This window comes from Bubalus bubalis, chromosome 13, assembly GCF_019923935.1.
Source record: "Bubalus bubalis isolate 160015118507 breed Murrah chromosome 13, NDDB_SH_1, whole genome shotgun sequence".
NCBI lineage: Eukaryota > Metazoa > Chordata > Mammalia > Artiodactyla > Bovidae > Bubalus > Bubalus bubalis.
This window is the reverse complement of record NC_059169.1, coordinates 73738512-73761635: the sequence shown is the minus strand read 5'-3', so window position 1 is coordinate 73761635 and position 23124 is coordinate 73738512. Positions and strand designations below refer to the sequence as shown.

At 47.2% G+C, this 23124-nt stretch overlaps 2 protein-coding genes across 2 annotated transcripts in view; one reads left to right on the top strand and one right to left on the bottom strand.

Moving 5' to 3' along the window:
- The window catches only part of CBY2 (chibby family member 2), a 138876-nt gene that overhangs the window by 49954 nt on the left and 65798 nt on the right, over positions 1-23124 (top strand). The gene's annotated exons all lie outside the window — the stretch shown is intronic.
- The window catches only part of ERICH6B (glutamate rich 6B), a 76458-nt gene that overhangs the window by 44612 nt on the left and 8722 nt on the right, over positions 1-23124 (bottom strand). Inside the window, exons 2-3 of the mRNA XM_044926992.1 lie at positions 21409-21460; positions 8987-9364 (exon numbers count right to left, since the gene is read on the bottom strand). Coding sequence (XP_044782927.1) covers positions 8987-9317 — 331 coding nt within the window. The 5' untranslated portion in view covers positions 9318-9364; positions 21409-21460. The remainder of the gene's footprint in view (positions 1-8986; positions 9365-21408; positions 21461-23124) is intronic.

The following is a 23124-nucleotide window of genomic DNA, read 5'->3' as shown; positions in this document are numbered from 1 at the left end:
GGACCCTGGGGAGCCAAACTGAACTGCCTGGAGGCAGACCCAGGGGAGGCCTGGGGCTCCCCCACCAGGCCTGGGAACAGAAGCACACTCAGCAGCAGTACAGCTGAAAGACCGGACAGGTGCTTGTGCTGAGAACAAAGCTGACCAGGAATCCTGCTCCTTGTTCTACATGTGTTAAGTTTTCTACGTGGTGGCTCTTGGGGAGCAGAATGAAGGCTAACAGTGACCCACAGCCCTTACTGCACCTACCCCAGGTGGTAACCACGGCTCCACTGCGCCCCCATGAGTTCAGTTCAGTTCAGTCGCTCAGTCGTGTCTGACTCTTTGTGACCCCATGAACTGCAGCACGCCAGGCCTCCCTGTCCATCACCAATTCCTGGAGTCCCCCCAAACCCATATCCATTGAGTTGGTGATGCCATTCAACCATCTCATCCTCTGTCGTCCCCTTCTCCTCCTGTTCTCAATCTTTCCCAGCATCAGGGTCTTTTCCAATGAGTCAGCTCTTTGCATCAGGTGGCCAAAGTATTGGAGTTTCAGCTTCAGCATCAGTCCTTCCAATGAATATTCAGGACTGATCTTCTTTAGGATGGACTAGTTGGATCACCTTACAGTCCAAGGGACTCTCAAGAGTCTTCTCCAACACCACAGTTCAAAAACATCAATTCTTCAGCACTCAGCTTTCTTTATAGTCCAACTCTCACATCCATACATGACCATTGGAAAAACCATAGCCTTGACTAGACGGACCTTTGTTGGCAAAGTAATGTCTCTGCTTTTCAATATGCCATCTAGGTTGGTCATAACTTTCCTTCCAAGGAGTAAGCGTCTTCTAATTTCATGGCTGCAATCACCACCTGCAGTGATTTTGGAGCCCAGAAGAATAAAGTCATCCACTGTTTCCCCATCTATTTGCCATGAAGTGATGGGACCAGATGTGATGATCTTAGTTTTCTGAATGTTGAAGTACTTGTTTAATCCTCATCACAGCCCGACCCCAGGTTGCACAATGGTAAAGAATCTGCCTGCCAATGCAGGTAGACCTAGGAGACTCAGGTTCCATCTCTGGGTCAGGAAGATCCCCTGGAGGAGGAAATGGCAACCCACTCCAGTATTCTTGCCTAGGAAATCCCCTGGACAGAGGATCCCTGGCATCCCAGGCTGCAGTCTGTGAGGTCACAAAGATTCGGACACAACTGAGTGTGCGTGAGCACACACACACAGATACACACAGCCCTGGGGAAGCAGAAACTCTTCCTGTCCCCATTTTACATATGGGAACACCAAGGCAGAAGATAAAGTGGCTGCCCTGCAGCACACAGCTTGCTGGGTGGAGCAGCTGAGATCCACGCCCAGGCAGCCTGGCTCTGTTCTCCATCACAGCCTGACCGGTCACTTCACTGTCAGGCCCCTTCAGCATCATATTGCTTGCTTCTGTGAGTGTCAGTGGCTGAAGTGGAGGGGATTCCAGAAAGCACTCCCTCTGTGGATTGGCATAGTGGGGTGGTCCTGGCAGATGCTGAGCCTCTGAAAGTGTGAAGCATGATACAGAGGGGCTGGTGGAGGGTGGGAGTGGGGAGCCGACCTCACCAGGTGGAGGGGGTGCCCCTGTACTGAGCCCTGGGTCCTCAAGTTATGTCCTATGTCTTCCCTGCACAGTACAGCAGGTTTCATTCCTGCTTCTCAGTGTAACCCAGCCAGCCTTGCGCTTTCTTTGTATCTAGTGTCCACCCACTTCCTCGCTGGAGGTCAGTGACCGCCTTCCCCCAGTCATCCTTTGGGGTGGATGTAGGGGATGAAGACTGTGAACCAGAGCTCACGTGTCCCCTGCCCCACAGGGGTGTCTACAGAGTGGAGCACACAGAGGCTTCTGTCCACGGCTCTCGCAGTGACCATCTAGTGTGGGTCAAGCCCTGTGGCAGGAGTTCCACGAATACTCACTGCACGATCATTTGGAGCTTGGAATATGCCTGAGCGAGGAAGATGGCAACTTCCTTGTGGCGTTCACGCACCTCTTCACTATGAGCGATGCCCAGGGCCCTTGGCCGTCTTTCCTACGCTAACCTCCTTTCTAGACTCACTGGCCCCTGCTCTTTCCATAGTTCTGGGTGCCCAGGGCTCTGGATCCTGGGGCTCATCTCTCAGCTTGTGAGTGGCTTGAGTGGCAACGGGGAATAGTATTGGGCGGTCCTTTGTGTGTGACTTCTAGGAGACCGCCCCTGAACCCCTCCTTCTCGGAGGTCCTGCTCCCTGCACCCCTACCCACTCTCACCCCTGCTCCCAGTCTTTGGGACTGCAAAGGCTACGAAGCATCAGCCCTCAGCATGAATTTACACCCTGATTTATCAGGAAAAAAAACCCCAAAAAACTTTTACCTTGCTCTAAGACCAGGCAGGGTTTGTGAAGAATGAGCCTTGAAGTCTGTTGGAAAAAATAAAAGAAAGACAATGTTAGGGAAAAAAGGGAAACTTTCTTTCTGTTAAAAAACCTGTCATTAATTATGTGATGCTCGGTTTGAGGTAGAGAAGCCCTGATTTACAGAATTTTTCTATTTTTGCCTTTTTTTTTTTTTTTTTGGTGTTCTCTCTCTTAATCGTTTCCTTTAGAAATCATGAGGTTAAAATTTTTATAAAATTAGAACTCAAGAAGGTAATTTTCATGAAATTGTGGATTTGGGACATTCAAGTTTGCTTTGTTCATCTTTCGGGTTATCATAGAGTCCCTCCTCTGTCATAGGATGAAGGATATTTTTTTTCTATACAGGAAAGAGGGCTGAGGTTCAGAGGACATAAATATTTTAAAAAATGATATTTAATTTTACAAGTTCTATTTGTGTCATTTAATCACCTGACTAGTGTGTTTGAATGATATGACATCAAGAATTTCAGGTACAATTGGGATAAAATAGAGCATCAGTTCTAGTAATAGAGGATGGCCCAGTGGAAGTGTAAAGAAATCAGAATCAGAAAACTTGAATGAGAAACTTAAATGTTCAACACTTATCCATAGTTCACCCATGAGATAGACTATTACTGAGGAATATTACTTGGCTATTAAAATGATGTCTGCAGGGACTTCCCTGGTGGGCCAGCGGTTAAGAGACCCCCTTCTAGTGCAGGGGGTGTGAGTTCGATCCCTGGTCGGGGGGCTAAGATCCCACCCCCCCACACCATAACTAGAGAAGACTGCCTGGCGCAGTGGAAGATCCCGCGTGACACAATCGAGACCTGACACAGCCAAAATAAATAACAATAATAAATCAATACTAAAAAATAAAATGATGGCTACAAATATTAAGCAATATGGGCAAAGGTGAAGGTCACAGGACTAAGTAACAAAAGTAAAATATAAGCTTGTATATACAGCGTATTTGAAATGGTAAAATTAAGACAAAGCAAGGACCACCACCACCAGCAAGCAAAAGATGAGAGCAGGAGGGACAGAATAAAAGTTGCTAAAATGTGAATCAGCCTTATTTATGTTTGGATGTTGGTAGGTTGGGTGATGTCTTCCTACTTTTCACATTTTCCACGAGAAAAGAAACAGAAGTAGATTTTGCTTCATTTTATGTTACTCCTCTCAAGTTAAAATATGCATATAATTTATTAAAAAGCAGAAACAAAGGATGAAAGGAGGGAAGGAAGGAGAAAAAGAGAAGCGATTAGAAGAGAAAGAGAAGGCTTGGGAGCGTCTCCTGACTCTTAGTTATTTTCCATGACCTTGGAGAAGTCACATACCCTCTCTCAGACGCCAGGATCCTCATTTGTAAAGGGAGGAGGGTGGTAAAGAGTGACTGAAGACTTGACGGAAACAGAGACTGAAATGAACACTATACACCCTATGTCGCTGGACTCTATTCCTAACCTTCAGGACAAGACAGCCGTAGAAGATGATGCTGTTTGTATTGGAGTAGCGTGGAGGCTGGGGGAACTAGGGACCCAGCATCTCTCCCCAGTAGTGGCTGACTCAAGGCACCCTGATTGGGAAGCTCTGGCTTATTTGTGAACTTTGCTGCTTGACAAGTTGTCTGTCTCCCCTGTCTCTGCCTTATCAGTGTATCGCAAGCCTTTCTTTTTAAATACACAGAATTGCTAGGTTCTCCATTTAGATATGGTCCCTGGGATGCCAACTCTCACCTGGAAACAGCAACCAAATTATAGTTTTTAAGTCAAACAGCATTCAGAGCCACCAAAGAGGAGCTAGCAAGAGGCAAGAAAATCAAATCCTGTGGATTGTGTGTCTCAAAATGTCATTAAGTAGAAACATTATGAATCAGTGTCCTGTGACATCTCTACAGCATCATTTGCCACAGAGCAGAGTTCATCTTTAGGAAGGTCTTCCCAGGCGGCGCTAGTGGTAAAGAACCCGTCCGCCAATGCAGGAGATGTGAGAGAATCAGGGTCCATCCCAGGGTTGGTAAGATCCCCTGGAGGAGGGCATGGCAACCCACTCCAGTATTCTTGCCTGGAGAATACCATGGACAGAGGAGCATATCATAGGAAGGTCTTAGGTTCTAAATGAACAAAAGGGACCATGTTGTGCGGTGGTTTCCTGTTCTATGACAGCACGTCAGAAATGCAGATTGTATTTCTTCCTTCTAGAACCTTCCTGCACCTTGTGAGATCAGACATGCCTTTTTGCACCTGGCAATGGTGTGGTGTGGGAGTGCTTTCAAAGCATTTTCAGAATGAAAATGAAAGAACATTGCCACAGTTACAGGGTATTTCTTCACATGGCCAAAGTGAAACCTGGAATAGGTAATCCACATGCCCAAGGTCCAAGGCCCACCCTTGTGCTGGATCTTCTAACTCTGACACCCCCGGGTTCATACCCATGCTTCACAAAAATGATTTGGAACCTCCCAGTTCAAATCCGGGGAGATCCGTCACACATGACTATTGACTATTCAGCGACAGTTGATGCTGCATTGATATCATCCAATTTTATTGGATTTTCTCACAAACCATGGAGAAAATCATTTCTAAAGAAGAGAGGGGATGGGGGTCATTGGTCTTCTACTACGCTGATTGGTCCAGGGCAATGGGAGTCTGTGAAATTGACCTGCCTGCAGAGTAGTTGGGGGGCATAGATCCCTCCCACACCCTAGTTCATTGCATCTTCTCTCGTCTTTCTGTTATGTCCATTTTACAAAAGAGAGCAATGTGGCCAGGGGATGTTACCTACCCATCACAAGTCAGTGGTAAAGGGAATGATAATATATTATAATAATAATACCTAATACTTACATAGGTTATATGCTTAAAATGCTATATGCCTGGCATAGCTCATAATGCTTTACATAATTTAACCCCTTTAATCTTCACATAAGGTAGGTCTAGTGTTATCCCTACGGGCCTTCCTGGTAGCTCAGCTGGTAAAGAATCTGCCTGCAATGCAGGAGACCCTGGTTGAATTCCTGGGTCACGAAGATCCCCTGGAGAAGGGATAGGCTACCCACTGCAGTGTTCTTGGGCTTTCCTGGTAGCTCAGATGGTAAAGAATCCACCTACAATGTGGTAGACCTGGGTTGGGAATATCCCCTGGAGAAGGGATAGGCTACCCACTGCAGTGTTCTTGGGCTTTCCTGGTAGCTCAGATGGTAAAGAATCCACCTACAATGTGGTAGACCTGGGTTGGGAATATCCCCTGGAGAAGGGATAGGCTACCTACTCCAGTATTCTTGCCTGGAGAATTCCATGGACAGAGGAGCCTGGTGGGCTATAGTCCGTGGGTTCACAAAGAATTGGACATGACTGAGCAACTTTCAGTGTTATCCCTAATTTACAGCTAAGAAAACTAAGAGCAGTTAAGTGACTTGCCCAAACCCATGCAAGATAAATGGGAGAGAACTGGTGTTCACACCTATGCAGTCAAGCTCCTGAGAGAGGAAGAAAAAAGTGCTCTTTGTGACAGGTTCCCATCTGCCACCAAATCAATAAATGGCATCAGGCTCCTTCCTCCTCTCCTGATGCTGCGGCAGACATCACTAGTAGATCATGGCACTCTCTTCTTCTGAGGCTAGATGAGGTATCACATCCATGTCATGACAGTGCTTCACCACTAACCTCTAATGATCCATCCATTAGCCTGTGATATGGAAGCCTATTTGTCATTGTGGGTTCATTTTATGGACACTGATTAATTCACAATACTGTTTTAAAAATAAATATGAGTGATTGGGATTGACATATACAAACTACTATATATAAAATAGTTAATTAATAAGGACCTACTGGATAGCACAGTGAACTCAAAACTCTGTAATGGCCTATATGGAAAAGAATCTAAAAAAGAGTAGACATACGTGTATGTATAACTGATTCACTTTGCAGTATACCTGAAATTAACACAACATTGTAAATCAACTATACTCCACCATAAAAATTAAAAATCAAAATGAAAACCAAAAAAAAACAAGGAAAAATGTGTTTGTGTATGTGTGTGTCTATGTATACACCTGGCTTTGTGAAATAAATGAAATTGAACTTGATCCAATTTGCATTTACTGAACATCTGTTATGAGTCAGGAAAGCACTCTTGTTTGACACTGAGATTCAAAAGAAAGGATAAACAGTTACATCTTTAAGGTATTGGGGAGAAATTCTACATAAAGAAATCTTGATGTAAAGTCTTTCGAAAATGAAAGATCCTCTTGTAAACCCTTTTAACTTAATCTGTTTTGTACAGTCTGGCTTGGTACCCTGAGTTTTCATAGACTAAGATATGCTTGCATGTGCCTTTAAAGGCATTCTAGTATTCTCCTACAGTTTTTTTTTTTTCAGTGCCTCGCCAATATTTGCTAGCAGGGCATTTATTTTCAAAGCTTTTGCTTTATACACAGTTTCATTCACTTGACAGCATTCTATTTGTCCTACTCTGGTGGGTAATATATTTACGAAGGTCCGACACGTAGCGGGGACACGTGAAGAATGCTTGATTCATACTGTGCAAAAGAAATGGCTTGAATGCTGTTTTTCAGTATTAGAATTACCCTTGGTACTTGAAGAACAGGGCTGTTAGGATCCTGAGAGGGAGCTCAGCGGTGCAGACACACAGAAGAGAGAATTTCCCAGCAAGAGGAACGACCTCTCCAAGGTACTAACTGCTGAGGGCAGTACGGATGTATTGATAGGGTGAGACATCTGTCATGATTTGATGGATAGGATGTAAAGGTGAAACACCTGTGTGGCTGCCGAAACCACCCAGCTTTTAGGATGTGGGTTGTGCGCAGTCAGATTGGGATTTAAAGATTCAAGCTGCCTGAGATGGTTGCTTGTTCCACGAAAATAGTTCTATTTCTAGGTCAGCATTAAGGTGATGCAGATGACCTGGATGTTTAACTTTCTGTTTCTGGTTGGATATGTCCATGCAGTCATAACATCAAGGGAAGACACTGTGTGGCCTGTGAATAAATGCATGTTACCCACTTGGAGCAATAGCACAAGGAGACCACTGCCAATGACAAAACCCAACTTAAGGAAAAGTTGCCAACTGCAGAAACAGTATGGGAAAAATGTGAGCCTTAGGATAAGAGAAATCACTCCAAAGTTAAATATCCACCAGCAGGGTAAGATGATGCCTTCCAGGGTCTGAATGGGCACCCAGGGAAGCATCCCAGTCTTTGTTGACTTGGTAACACATTATGGAAATGTGTTCTAGAAAATAAGTAGAGCTCATTAATAAAATTTAGCTATAAGGATATTTATCAACATGCTGTTTTAAAAGGTAACAGAAGACAGAAGCAATAAATGATTAATAATAGGAAACCAATTAAAAATATTATGGTTTGGTGAAGTCCCTGGCAGTCCAGTGGTCAGGATTCGGTGCTTTCACTGCCAGGGGTGTGGGTTCAGCCCCTAGTCAGGGAACTAAGATCCTGCAAGTCGTACAGTGGGGCCAAAAAAAATTACGGTTTAAAATATAATACAATGTGATGTAGCCATTAAAATGATTTGTGGAAAATTGAAAGTGTGAAATGATACTCCTATAAATATGTAATATTTATATGTAATTATGATATAGAAGGGGCTTCCCTGGTAGCTCAGCTGGTAAAGAATCCACTTGCAATGCAGGAGACCCCAGTTTGATTCCTAGGTCGGGAAGATCCCCTGGAGAAGGGATAGGCTACCCACTCCAGTATTCTTGGGCTTCCCTGGTGGCTCAGATGGTAAAGAATTTGCATGCAATGCAGGAGAGCTGGGTTCAGTCCTGCAGCTGGGAAGATCCCCTGGAGGAGGGCGTGGCAACCCACTCCAGTATTTTTGTCTGGAGAATCCCCATGGACAGAGGAGCCTGGGGGGCTACATCCATAGGGTCACAAAGTGAACACAACTGAGCGATTAAGCACAGCACAGCACATGATATAGAAGTAAATATGCCTTAAAGGGCAGGTTACAAGCACTATACAGTGTCTGGGGAGGACATAATCAAGGTGCGAAAGTGATTATCATCTCTGGATGGGAGTGAATTTTTCAGAAATTAAAAAAAAATTTTATTTTGGCTACACAGCATGTGGCCTCTTAGTTCTCCAACCAAGGATTGAACCCATGGCCCCTGTAGTGGAGGTGTGGAATCTTAGCCAGTGGACCACTGCAGAAGACCCTGAATAACAGTGATTTTTGCTTTTTCTTTTTTCTTTTTACTTGTATACAGTTTCTCAAATTTCCACCATGCACATGTATTACTTGTGCAACAAGGAAAGGAAAAGATACAAATTAGGGGGTGTGTTCTGTTTGGTTTTGCTTTTTATGAACAGAGGCTTCCCATTGGATCATCAGGTCTCCCTGTCTGCTTGGTAGGCTCAGGGCTTGGGGGCACAGCTATTGAAGTCGTGAGTAGGTTGATCAAAAATGATTCATGAGGCTGTTGGCATGGTGAGTAGGACTGATCATTTGCTCTTTGGCTGTAACTCAAGCCTGTTCTTTTTTTTCCCGGGACTTGTGATGAGCTAGAACCACCATCTACGGGATGTCCTCCCCAAATACTCACCTGCTTCCAGAAACTTCTCATACAGAAACATTTTCCCTTCCAGGAGCTCTTTCTTCGGCAGATCCTTATGGCCCCGATAATCCTGTTCATACGGATAATCCTGATACTCGTTTCCTTTCAGGTAATTTGCCTCCTCCTCCAGGTAGTGGTCTTTCTCCGGAGTCTCATCCTCTTCAGGAAGTAAAAGTCCTTCCGTTAAACTCTGCTCATCTCCCTTAGTACCTTCTTTCTTCGAGGAGAAGGTCTGCGTGTGGTGTTGGAAAGTTGTGGAAGGATGAGGAGGTGGTGTTCCTGATGGCTCAAGATTTTCAGCAGACATGCTGGGAGGCATTTAGCAGATGAAAGCCTTCTGCAGCAGTCAGTCACTACTGCATCATCCTGGCAACCGAGGAAGGAATAAAACCCCGTTAGTCAGTAATGACCTACCGCAGATCGTGCACTCATTTCATTCAATGGTCTCGGGATGGCCCTTGGAGAGTGTAGATCAGTATCTGGTGGCCCATGAAAAGGCACAAAGAGAGGAGACAGAGGGTTTACCCTCTGGGAGCTGGTTGGAGAGAGCCCACAGCTAAAGGCATCACCTTTGAAATGACATGAAGTCAACCAGGAGGGCTGCAAAGTGAGGGAGGGATTGGTGTTTGGTGGCGCCATCATTAGACGACTTGCTTATTCATTAAGAAATACTATTGCTACAATAATCAGAACACAGACTTGTCTCCCAGGAGTTTCAAACTGGGGAGAAAAACAGACAGTCAGAAACAGATTTCCATACAGAGTGACAAGCACAGGGGAAGAGGTGCAGGCAGGGCGGTCTGGATACCGTGAGCGGGGCCTTGGTCCATGGCTGGACGTCTGCCAAGGTCCCTATGGTTGGACGTCTGCCAGGCACGTTCCCCAGGCTGTAGCCTCTGCTGGAAGCACCACCCCCTTGGCAAAGTCAGTTTACTCAGCAAACACTTTTTTCCTCCCCAGATTTAACATAACTGTGAGCACCTACATCTGTCCAGGGGGGTCTTCCATGTTCTACCCTAGGCTCCATCTGTACCTTCTATAGTTCCATGAAAGTAATGATTTTGCTATATTAAACAGTTTCTACATCTGCCTTTCCAACAGAATGTAAACTTCTTGAGGGTAGGAAGGATTAACTCTCCTCTTAAAAAAGTATTTCTTTAAAAAAATAATTTTATTCTTACCTTTGTCTGTGCCACATGGCATGTAGGATTTTCGTTTCCTGACCAGGGATCGAACCCCCAGCTCCTGCATTGGAAGCACGGGGTCTGAACCACTGGACCCCCAGGGAAGCCCCAGGAAGGACTGATTCTTGTTTGCAAATCTATTTTGGATCCTTCCTCTCTCCTCTGACCCGCCGTGACTGCTTGCAGCTAACTGCGCCGTCTCTAGTCTGGGTTACTGCTGCACGCTCCTAACTGGCTTTCCTGTCACTGGTGCTGATGCCCTACAGTCATTCTCCACCAGGAGTATTCTTGGAAAAATATAAACCATGTCAGGACATCCACAGCTTCACAGTCCCCCGATTGCTTTCTCTTGCACTGAGAATAAAACGCGAACCCCACTCCAGGGGGGCTTCTCTGGTGGCTCAGAGGGTAGAGCGTCTGCCTGCAATGTGGGAGACCCAGGTTCGATCCCTGGGTCGGGAAGGTCCCCTGGAGAAGGAAATGGCAACCCTCTCCAGTATCCTTGCCTGGAGAATCCCATGGACGGAGGTAGACTACAGTCCACGGGGTCGCAAAGAGTCAGACATGACTGAGCGACTTCACTTTCACTTTCCACTCCAGGGCTCCCAGGGCTGGCCAGTCTCTCTGACCTCTCTTACTGTTCCTTCTTGACTCTCCCACCCTGTTATTCTCTTGTAGAGCGCTTACCCTATTTCTATTTATGGTTCTGTTTCCATGTTTACTTGTTCAGCCTTTCTTTTCCACTAGACCCTAAGTGTTTCAATGACAGTGACCTTGTATAGCCTGTTCCCCACTCTCTCTCCAATAGTTGGCTCAGTGCCTGATGAATAATAAAAGGTCCCCAAAGTAAATGATCAGTGACTGAATGAAGGACCAAGAATAGATATCTCTAGAACAGGGCATCCCCAAATTTAAAAAATGTTAGTAAATACTCTGCATAATGGGATAAGCTGCAGGTAACAGACCCGAAATCTTCCTGTCTGCTCTAAGCACTTTAGAGAGAAATTTCTTTGCCTGTCTTTCCCAAGATATCTGATTGGGAAGCTCTCTTCTAGGGAACCAGCCAGTCGAGATCATGAGGCTAACTCTCTAGCATACGTGCAACATGATGCCTGAGATGAGGGGTGTGATGTGCAAAGACATTCCTAGTGAGAAAGGCTGGACCTGGGGCCTTTTACTACAGTGGTTGTACTTGGAAAAATGTCTCCTCGAACAGAATACAAAGAAACCATAAGGGACTAAAAATAACCGTGAGCCTGTGCAGTTGGGGCAAATGATGAACCCTGAGAGAACAGAAGGCTAAAACCTAACTTCCACTTCTGAGATGCCGGGGTAGGCAGACCATGGGGGTAGGCAGACCACGCAAGTCACCCCTCCAACCGGTCCCACTGATCGGCTCCCACCCTCACCCCATTTAAGGGACCAACTTGCCCCCGTCTCAGGGGGCTGCAAGGGCACCTGTTACTTGCTTTGGCTCCCTAGTACTAGCTGCAGCACAAGTCCCAGTAAAGCCTTGCCTGAATTTCTCATCTGGCCTCATCAACTGCTATTGATTAAAGAATCCAGGACTTCCATGGTGGTCCAGTGGTTAAGGAATTGCCTGCCAATGCAGGGGGTGTGGGTTCCATCCCTGGTCTGGAAAGATTCCGCATGCTGAGAGGCAGCTAAGCCTGTGGGCCACAACTACTGAGCCTGTGCTCTAGAGCCCTGCTCCCCAACAGGAGGAACCACTGCACGGAGCAGCCCTCGCGCCGCACTTGGAGAGTAACCCACACTTGGCCAAACCTAGAGAAAGCCCACACGCAGCCATGGAGACCCAGGGCAACGAAATATAATAAATAATTCAAAAAATAAAGAATCCAAGAACCCAGGTTGATATCAATAATGGGCCATATTTGTGCACCCCCAGGGTTGCTAGAGCCCCTGGATTACTGGATTCCCATAGGATTCGCCTGGGGGTGGGGTGAGGAACATATAGAGGTGCGCTGCCCAGACTTCTTTTCCAAGAAGGACTAGCTGTCCACCTGTGGGATAGTTGGTCAACAGCCAGCCCCCCAGCCCCCAGCTCCTTTAAGGTCTGTCTCAGCTGCCGGGGGCCACCTTCCAGAAGCCACTCCCTTCTTGGGGCTGCCTGCATCTGGTGATGAAACAGAAAGAAGGCGGGCGTATGAAAGTCCAGGCAAGCCCAGGCAGGACACCGCTGAGAGATCATAGGCCCCTCTGCCCCCAACCCCGCTTCCTCAGTTGGGTCAGGGTTGCCAAGCCTGCTCCACGGCACTGTCCCCCTTAGCCTCTCCTGTATCCCTGCCGGTCCTTTCTCAGGGGTTGGTCCCAAAGGCACATTTAGCATCTCAGCCTGGTTGCCTTTCAGCAGTTTACATCTTACCTTCTATTTCCAGAGAACCCAGCTGTGACAGGCAGCTTCATAAAATGTAAATCCAGAAAAGAACTGATTGTGAGATCCAAGGAGAAGGGAAAGGCCTGGTGGATCGCTTGATGGTTTAAAGGGTGGGAAGGTGGGGAGTAACTGGACCTGCCCTGGCAGGGGTGACGAGGCAGGAAAAGTCAAGACAGAGCCAGGGTGGCGGACTTCAACACCCATATTGAGCATCTTGTGCTGGGTGGTGACCTGGAAGGCGGTGTGATTCTGGTGACTCTGGTACAGGAGGGTTCTTGCGGCCACTCGCCAGACAGTTAGGAAGTAGAGCCTGGGAGCTCGGCCCGCAGTTGACTTGCTCTCTCTCCATCACTTTATAGGCCTGTGTGCGTGTTCTTTCACGTAGGTTATCTCATCTGCTTTTTGGAGGTGGTGACTGTGGAGGATGTTGCATTTGTGGCAAAGGCTGAGCTGTGGGAAAGCTTTGGGGTTTATATCTCTGTCTCTGGGAGCCTCTTCTGTTTTAAAGGAGCCTCTCCAGCCTTATTTTGACGTACAACCTAAATGCATCACCTGTTATGATGTAGAAGCTGCATTAAGTGTTAGCTGTCCAGGTCAAACTCCTGCTTGCTCCTGAGGCCTGTAAGCCACGGGGACAAGGAAGGGGTGGGAGAACCGTGAGAGCCCACGGAGAGGGGGTTCTGTCCCAGCCGAGCCCTGGGAGCGGTGAAGGTGCACACCCAGGCACCAGCCACTCCATCAAAGGCCTTGTGCTTCGGAGACCCTCCTGACGTTCATATTTTTTAGCTGCTTAAGATAAAAGATCAAAACCAGCCAGTCCCCTGGACAGCCCAGAAGGCATTTATCAACAGCACACTGTCACTCATGGTTAAGAGTCTTCTCTCTCTGTTTTCTCATCAGGCCTTGTAAAAAATGCTCCAGTCAGCCGCAATCTCATTCCAGAGGTCAGAAAAGAAACTGCTTTCTCGACACTGTCCCTTTAATTCTCCTAGAAATTTATAAGAAAAGCTGTCGGGCAGAAATAGATGGTAATGGCAACCAGACATCCAGTGTCTGAGACAGACATCTCGGTTTTGACTTGGGATTTAGATCTTGACTCATTTTGACCCTGGTTTCTGAGCGATTGCGGGTTAATTTCTGTGGTCACAACACAAAAGATCGGCTTTATAGGGGCTGCTTATAATCAGCTGATTATAGCTCGTTCTTCCTTAGATCAGCTTTACAAAAAGGTTGCCTCAATCAAAGGAGGCTGCCAGACTTATTTTATTCAAGTTAAATAATTTTTTTAAACAATTAGAGCAAATATTTAGAATTGGCAGAATTCACCAAAAGACAAGGGTTCTGGCTTGTCCTGGAAATAGGTGTCTCAGGGACCCTGGGCTGGCTTCCCCTTGCGGGGACAGTAATGTGGAGTGGAGGCTGCCCTCTCTGAATGAGACGGGTCTCCTTTTCTGCTTCTGTCCATGTCGCTACCTTGATTCCCAGGCAGGCTTATCATTGCATGTATCCTATTGTTTTCTGGTAAGAAAGCCTAGTTCTCTGTCTCTAGCAGAAAATAGAGCCACGTTGCCATCCAAAGCAGGAAAACAAAAGCTCCCAAGAGGTCTACTCTTTCTCACACTATCCTCCTTGGCTTGATCTTTCTGGCAGGTGGAGCGTGGGGCCTTCAACTGGAGGCTGTTTGGTGGCAGAGGGTACAGCGTTTGCACAGTTCACGGCTGCACGCCTACCCCCAGCATGGCGTTTTGGGCACGTGGTTGCTACTCAGTGATCCCTGCTGAATGAATGCATGGGTGATCAAAGAAAAGCTGTAATAATGTGCTACGTGCTTTGCCCAGTATCCTTACTGAGGAATGTGCTTATTTAGTGAAGAGGGGAACACTTGATGCCAGCGGTCAACATGGAACCATAGAAATCTCGTAGATTTCTATCTGCGTGACCCCTTCCACATCGCGCTGTGAGTCAGAGGCCAACTGAATTCCCTATGGTGAGGTTTTCTTTGGATCTCATCTGTCATTCTGAGGGGCTAAGGCCAGGATTCCTGAAATATTCTTACTTGAAATAAAGAGGAAGACACGAGTAACTAAAACAAAGAGACAAGACAGAGCAAGCACTCTTTCTTTACAGGGCTGATTGGATGACTAGACTGAAAAGAGGAAGACGAGTGACCTAGGAAGGGCTCCATGTTCTGGTTGTGGGGTCAGCAAGGTCTCTCCTCTGGTTTCCATGGTTGGAGGAGGTTGCTGCTCCTGAGTTGTTCTTTGTCCCTCCCACTGGGGCTGTGGCCCAGCTGACATGCTGAAAGGCTTCATGCTTTGGAAACCAAGTGTGGCCAGAGGGCCAGCCTTGCAGTAGGGCAGGAAACCAGCTGTGCCGTAAGGACCGGGCTCTGCCCACCTCCTGAGGCCCTCTGTGACGCCCTGGGTGAAGATCAGGAAATCTAAGGTTCTGATTGAGGGCAAGAGGAGAAGCGGGTGACAGAGGATGAGATGGTTGGATGGCATCACTGACTCAATGGACATGAGTTTGAACAAACTCCGGGAGATGGTAAAGGACAGCGAAAACTGGTGTGCTGCTGTCCATGGGGTCACAGAGTCAGACACAACTGAGCGAATGAACAACAGCAACAAGGTCCTGCTCTGACGCCTTGGCCAGCGCAGCTGTCCTTCCCTCATGCCTCCTCCTGGCCCCTCCTCTGCCCTCCAGGGAAGCAGCCCAGGGACCTCATTTGACCCCTGGCTTCTCAGCACCAAAGGGCAGTCCTTTGTCACCACCATGGCCTGCTTTCACATCTCAAAGGGAAGGAAGGCTCCCCCTCCTTCCTGACACGCAGGGCACATGATGGCCCTGCCCCAGTGACCCTGAGTGCCCTCTGGCCCCTCCGAAGGGTCTCACCAGGGGCCTGGGTTCCCTTGCTTGACCTCCCTTGCCCCAGGTTCCATGCCCTCTGGGTCCAACCACCACCCCTCCCCTGGCTCCAGCAATGGGGTGCTGCTCAGTGCCTTGGCCAAGTCCCTGGTCAGTAATTCAACACTGCTTCTGAGGCACCTGCTCTAGACCGTCAGGACAGGAGAGGTCTGTGTGAGAATGAAAGGGGAAGGCAAGCAAGATTGAAAACTCACCTTGAGAAAGAGAAGGTTAGGATTGGGGCTCCGTTTCCTGGGGTTAAATCCCAGCTTGGCCACTTACAAGCTGTATGATTTTGACTGAGGTTCTTACCTCTCCTGTGACTTAAGTTTCCTCATATTGGGCACAGTAATAGTACCAACTTCCTGTGAGGATTCAGTGAGGCAGTATGTACACGTGTAAGTAGCGGCAGGCACAAACATGAGCTGTGTTGTTACTTGTGTGCGCATGGTCAGTCATGTCTGACTCTTTGTGACCCCATGGACTGTAGCCCGCCAGGCTCCTCTGTTCATGGGATTCTCCAGGTAAGAATACTGGAGTGGGTTGCCATATCCTTCTCCAGGGGATCTTCCTGACCCAGGGTTCGAACCTTCATCTCTTGAGTCTCCTGAATTGGCAGGCAGATTCTTTACCACTCCACCACCCAGGAAGCTCATGTTTTATTATTGCACACTTATTCCTAACCAGCTCTGAGGGTGTGTGTGACTGGATGTGTTTGTAAGTGTGTATATGTGTGAGTGTGTCTTGTGTGTCCTGCTAAGACTTTAAATAGTTCAAGGTACAGAGAGAGGAAAAAGACTGCTTCCTGGTACTGATGGAAGCCTAGGTGGTGGTGTTCAGTCGCACAGTCATGTCTGACTCTTTGTGACCTCACGGACTGCAGCACGCCAGGCTTCCTTCACCATCTCCTGGAGCTTGCTCAAACTCATGTCCTTTGAATCAATGATGCCATCCAACCATCTCGTCCTCTGTCGTCCCCTTCTCCTCCTGCCTTCAATCTTTCCCAGTGTCAGGGTCTTTTCTAAGAGTCAGCTCTTCGTATCAGGTGGCCAAACTATTGGAGCTTCAATTTCAGCATCAGTCCCTCCCATGAATATTCAGTGTTGATTTCCGGAGGTTTAGATATTCAGGTCTGCCCATCCTTCAGTTCAGCTCCTAGTGGCTGGGCCCCGGGGGAGGTGATGGCCCACGGGGAGTGACCGCGGTGAGTGAGTGCCCTCATCCTTAGGAGACCAGACCCCTCTTTACGAAGCTGCTTAGCCCAAGGGAATTCTGTGGTGCTGTTTTATCTGTCAGTACAGAACCTCTCTCCCCATGGGTCAGTCTGTTTTCCGACTCTCAGCCCTGCTTTCAGCCATTATTGTAAAACAGCCTGGATGAGGCTGCTCATTCAGTCTCCGACAGCCTGGTTTGGAAGTCCTGGCGTTGAATCAGAGCCTTCTTCACTTTGACTCCCTCCCCCTCATCGGCCCTTTTCAGTCCTGGGGGAGCCTCAGTGAAGAGCTCTCACTCCTCCACTGCGCAGCCGCTCAAGGGTCTGAGGGAGCGACCAGACCTTCTCCCAGGACTCCAGGCTCAGCCCTCCAGCTGCATTTTCAGCACCTCCACTCACCGCCTAACAGACATCTGAGACTCTCGCGTCCAAACTGGGATCCTGCTCTTCCTCCCTGGACCTCTTGACTGACGACAAAGCCTTTGGGGTCATGTGACACTTTTCTGTCTTTCCCTCCCTACATCAGCCCACCAAAGGACCTCCCCACTTCTCACCCTCCCTGAGTCCCGTCACTTCCCCTGCCGACCCGAGCCACCATCACATCTTGCCTGGGTTACTGAGGTGGCCTCTAGCATGTCTGTTCTTCACAGGGTAGCCAGCTTGCAAGACACAAATCACATCATCTCACTCCCCCCTACACACATCCCTTTGAGGGCTCCCATCTCTTAGATTAAAAGCCGAGATCTGAGATTTCCTTGGTGGTCCAGTGGCTAAGTACAGGGGGCCTGGGTTCATTCCCTGGTCAGGGAACTAGATCCCACATGGCCACAACTAAAGATCCTATGCGCTGCAGCTAAGACCCCATGCAGCCAAATAAATAAATACATTAGAAAAAAAAAAAGCCAAGGCCCTTTCAGGGCCTGTGCGGTCCTTCCTGACTGGCCCTCCACGCCTCCCATCTCCTTCCCACTTCTCTCCCCCTCTCCCCGTTCACCCCTGCCACGCTGGTCTCAGGGCTGTCCCACCCGAGGCCCTTGCTCTCCCTGTCCCGTGGGCCTGCTCCCCAGGTATCTGCCTGGCTCACAACCCCTCACCTCCTTCCCACTGCTGCCTCAGTGAGGCCTGTCCCCACCGTCCTGCTTACTGTCACCCGCCCCATCACGGCATTTCCCGTCTCCCTTAAGCTTATCCACTTTCCCTTTTTCCCAGAGCACATATCACTTCCCTAACATTTTGTTGTTCAGTCACTCAGTCGTGTCCGACTCTTTGCAACCCCATGGACTGCAGCACATCAGGCTTCCCTGTCCTTCACCATCTCCCAGAGTTCGCTCCCTAACATACTAAGTGCTTTATTCACTAGTCACCGGGCGTTGTCTATCTCCTCTCACTAGGATGTAAGCTCCCGGAGGGCAGGGATCTTTCTTTTCTTCACTGACCAGCCCGCGCCTAGAACCATTACCGTGGTAGGTAATGCTGTGTATTTACTGAATGGAGGAGTTCCTTCCAGAGCTCTCAGCCGGTGTGGTTTCTAGGTCCTCCTCCACAGTCTTGGCTGTCCGCTGCCGTGCTGTTAGGGTGTCAAGAACTCCGGCTTGAGCGTGAGGCCACCTCCCCGCACTGCGTGGGGGTCTGAGACCACTTAACCCTGGGGGCCCTGGAGCGCCATCTCCAAAAAAGGGCAGGGCGTTCCTTTGCTTTTTAACTGGGATCTCACATTTTCTCCAGCTCCTCCCAGTAAGTTTTTATTGGGCTGCCGGCCATTTCCTATTAATCGTGTCCTCTTCAAATCATGGACACAAATGTTAAACCAGAGAGTGTTGAGGACGGGGCCCTGAGACCACCCCCTCTGCTCTGCGACTCTCCCTCTTAGCTCCTTGAGGCCCCTCCTTCTTGGCTCTCAGAACCCCGCCCCTTGACTCTTGAGGCCACGCCCCCGACCCTTGAGGCCCAACCCCCTCAATTTTCTACTGTCCCCCTTCTCTTTGGCTTCCTGAGACTTCCGCCCTCCTCGAGGTCCACCCCCTTCTTTAAGGGGTGGGTGGAGCAGTCCTGCCCTCCATGACCTGCTCTTCCAGGAATCCACACAGCCTGTCAGTTCTCCCAGATGCTTCCCAACCATCACAGGACATGTCCTGGAATTCTGCCCAGCACCAGTAACAAAACCACCAGGACTGTAAGTTTTCACCTCTGCCTTCTCTCCTTTTACTTAAATCAGGAAAATGTTCTCCTCTTTTTACATTTGGGGTTCTACTCTGTCTTGTCTAGGCTTCACCGATTTGTATAATACTTTGAGTTGTATTATATGTATTATGTATACATATGTATGTATTATATGTTTGTAACAAATGTGCCATATTGAATGTATTCATCATAGCTGTCTTGTGCAGCAAACGCTATTCTCTGCATTTACAGATGACACCACTGAGGCTCAGAGAAAGCAAAGGTCTTAGTTAAAGTTAGACAATTAATAAGTGGCCAAGCTCGGACTTGAACCCGTATCTCCCGTCCCCAAGTATGGTGTTCTTTTACAATATGGGCTGCTGTGTGGGCAGAAAGGCTTGCGTTGTTTGGAAGGCGAGCTCTTAGCGCACTAGTCTGTAAAGAGTCTGCCTGCAAAGCAGGAGACCCAGTTGGATCCCTCGGTCAGGAAGATCCCCTGGAGGAGGAAGTGGCAACCCACTCCAGTGTTCTTGCCTGGAGAACCCCAGGGACAGAGGAGCCTGGAGGGCTGTAGTCTATGGGGTGGCAAAGAGTCAGACGCGACTCAGCTATTAATGCTTTCACTTTTCCTTCTCAAAGCCTCCTCCTCGGCTGTAGTTAAATATGCGTATTCTCCATGATCCAGGAAGGAGAGTGAGGAGAGGGAGGGAGGGGAAAGCTGGCTTTCTGTCGTTTACTGAGCACTTACTATGTACCCAGAACAAAGTATTTTACTTTTATTTTTAAACTTCAAGATTCACAAAAATCTGGTAAAGTATTATTATCCTATTTTTCAACGAAGAAAACCAGACCTTGTAGAGATTGGTAACTGGCTTAAGCCATGGTTCCTAAGCACCAGATTTGGGATTCAGACTACATCCGCTCAGTTCCAAGTCTAAACCGCCCTGTACCAGAGGGGATTAGCAAGAGATGTCATCTTTCCAGTCTTTACAACTCAGGTTCTTAGCAGTTCCTTCAAATATTCCGAGAACAAAGAAACTATTTAAAAGAACAAAGAAATAATCTTTAGAGTTTCTAATTGCTAAAAGGAAATTCATTCAGATGAAAAGACATCCTTAATTAAAAGCTTACTGGACTCATTTTCAAGAGTCATATAGAATGGCTTTGAATTAACCTCCCTCAGGCTGTCAGTATGGTGTGAAACAAAGCAGGTAACTGTTATAACCGATGATGTATTCTTTTCAGATGGTTCAACTTAGCGTCTCAGTAGAAGCATGTATTTTGAGTGTGCCCCAGCAGAGTGCTAAGACACCTGTGTTCTCAACATGTTTGAGCACATGTATTCAGTTTCACTTTTCCCTTTCATGCATTGGAGAAGGAAATGGCAACCCACTCCAGTGTTCTGCCTGGAGAATCCCAGGGACGGGGGAGCCTGGTGGGCTGCCGTCTATGGGGTCGCACAGAGTCGGACACGACTGAAGCGACTTAGCAGCAGCATAGGCCTCCTTTGCAGTGGTAAAGAATCCGCCTGCAATGCAGGAGACCTGGGTTCAATCCCTGAGTCGGGAAGATCCTCTGGAGAAGGGAATGGAAACCCACTCCAGTACTCTTGCCTGGAGAACTCCATGGACAGAGGAGCCTGGTGGGCTACAGTCCATGGGGTCACAAAGAGTCAGACACGACTGAGACTAACATACACACATAGGCTGCCTTCTGGGGCAGCAAGTGGCAGGAGAAATAGTTCTGTCTTGGCTGAGCTCCAAACTGAATATGTGATTTTGAACATGTTCCTGGCTCCTCCCATATATTTGTCTAGGCTTCTTTTCTCACTTCTAATGTTAATGGATTGACCTACAAGAGATCTAGGTTCCTTCCTGCCCTCTGTTTCTAAAGGTTATCTCTTATTCAAAACCCCTGGGGCCAGTGTGTTGTGGAATTCAGATTTTTTTCTAATTTCAGCTGACCTTAGGGTGAATATATCACAGATGTATAACAACCTACTGTAGTGAATCTTATTAGTATTTCTGTAGCAAGACACATAATTGTTCACAATAAGTGGGATAAAAACAAACTTTAAGTAGCCCCACATCAGTTCAAGTTGGATTTTGCTTCCAGGATCAGGAAGATTCCCCTGGAGTAGGAAATGGCTTCAGTATTCTTGCCTGGAAAATTCCATGGGCAGAGGAACCTGGCAGGCTACAGTCCCTGGTGTCACAAAGTCAGACATGACTGAGTGACTTTAGAACCTTCTGGATTATAGGTGTTGTGCATAAGGGTTTGTAATCCTATGTCTGTGTTTCTTCAGATGCCCTGTGGATGGTCACATCTAGGCTTTATGTAATGTTATGCCCTTGATGGGAAACAATGTGTTTAAAATACAGTTCATTTCATGGAGATGCATTTTGCCATGGTTGTTTCTGGGATAACAGTATGGCCCACAGGGAGGATAGTAAGGATTATTTGCAATCATGATTATGCAGCCTTCGAGATCTAGAAGACGCAGTTGCAGTTATTAATACATCTAGATATGCTCATGGGCAATACTTACGATGTCAGGGAGTGAACTGAGTCCAAGCCAAGAGATTCTTCAACAGTAACAGCTGGGGAAAAAAAAAAGTTTTCTGGTTAGCACTTTCTTTAAAGAATATTTATTTATTTATTTTTAAAGTAAAATCTCAGTTTATTGACTTCATCCAACAGATATTTGAGACATTATGTTGAGGAGTGTAACTAATAGGGATAAGAAATGAGTAAGACGTGGTTTCTGCTCTTCAGAATAATATAGGTGAACTCTAAAAGCAGTTAAATACAACTGTATGAAACTTTCATGAAATAGCAGCCATATGTAAGTAACATACTTCAGATAACAGGAGGGTCCTATGAGATCTCAGAAGAATGATCTACTCAATCCAGTGGAGGAGGGACTATATATACCCTGGTGGCTCAGACGATAAAGAATCTGCCTATGATGCAGGAGACCAGGGTTTGATCCCTGGGTTGGGAAGATCCCCTGGAGGAGGGAATGACTACCCTAAAGAATATTTATTTATTGGCTGTGCCGGGTCTCAGTTGCTACATTCAAGCTCTTAGTTGCGGCATGTGGGATCTAGTTCCCTAACCAAGGGTTGAACCTAGGTCCCCTGCCTTACAAGTGTGGAGTCTTAGCCGCTGGACCACCAGGGGAGTCCCTCTGGTTAGCTCTTAGTTATCCAGAAAATTAGCCAGAGAACACCTTGTTTCTTAAGAATACTGGATAGTAGATATTTTTCCTAGGCTAAGATGAAATGGAATTTGTTTTTGAAGTACATGATTTTTGCTTAATCTTTCTTGGTCAATAGCTTTTCCTGGGTGTTCCCTATGGAAATCCCTGAATTTCCTCCATGGAAATCGAACCAAGCAACCCTCACTTATGTATCTCCCCTGCCGTTCCTCACCCACGTCCTGTCACTAAATGGTCTGACCAATCTGAGCATCAAAGCTCCCCAGGTACTGCAGAGAACTCACAGGGATGCTGCAGTGGATTTAAAAGTTTTGAGGAAAACAGCCATACTCAGCATCTGCTGGATATTGTATGAACTAGTGATTTAGATTTGGGCTTCCCTGCTGGCTCAGATGGTAAAGAATCTGCCTGCAATGCAAGAGTCCTGGGTTCGATCTCTGGGTTGGGAATATCCCCTGGAGAAGGGAAAGGTTACCCACTCCAGTATTCTGGCCTGGAGAATTCCATGGACTGTATAGTCCATGGGGTCGCAAAGAGTTGGACACGACTGAGCGACTTTCACTTTCACTTTTTTAGGTTACACTGCGTTCCTTTCAATTGATGGCATATTTTGTAAAGCTGGAGTTTGGGCAATTGTTGAGATACAAAGCAAATCCCATGCAAAAATCAGCGTGGAACAGGAAATGAGGGTGGCCACATGCAACCTGACTCCAAGACTGGAGTCATGCAGTGCCTGATAGACACACACATTCCATTAGGCAGGCATCGTGGCTACTTAAGACTGAAGTAAAAGCATTATTTTTTTCTTTCAATTTTTGTGTATTAAGTTTCAACATAAATATACATTCATATGACAATAAAAATGTAACACAAGTGTTTATTAAATTCCTTGGAGATAAGTAATAAATGAAAATCATTGTAGGTTTCTTTTTGCTTAGGGGGCATTGTGAAAAATTCACTGAAATATTAAGAGTGTTGTGAACTGAGAAAGTTTGGGAACCTGTGGTATAATTCATGCAGTTGCTCAGATTGAGTCTTCTCTCT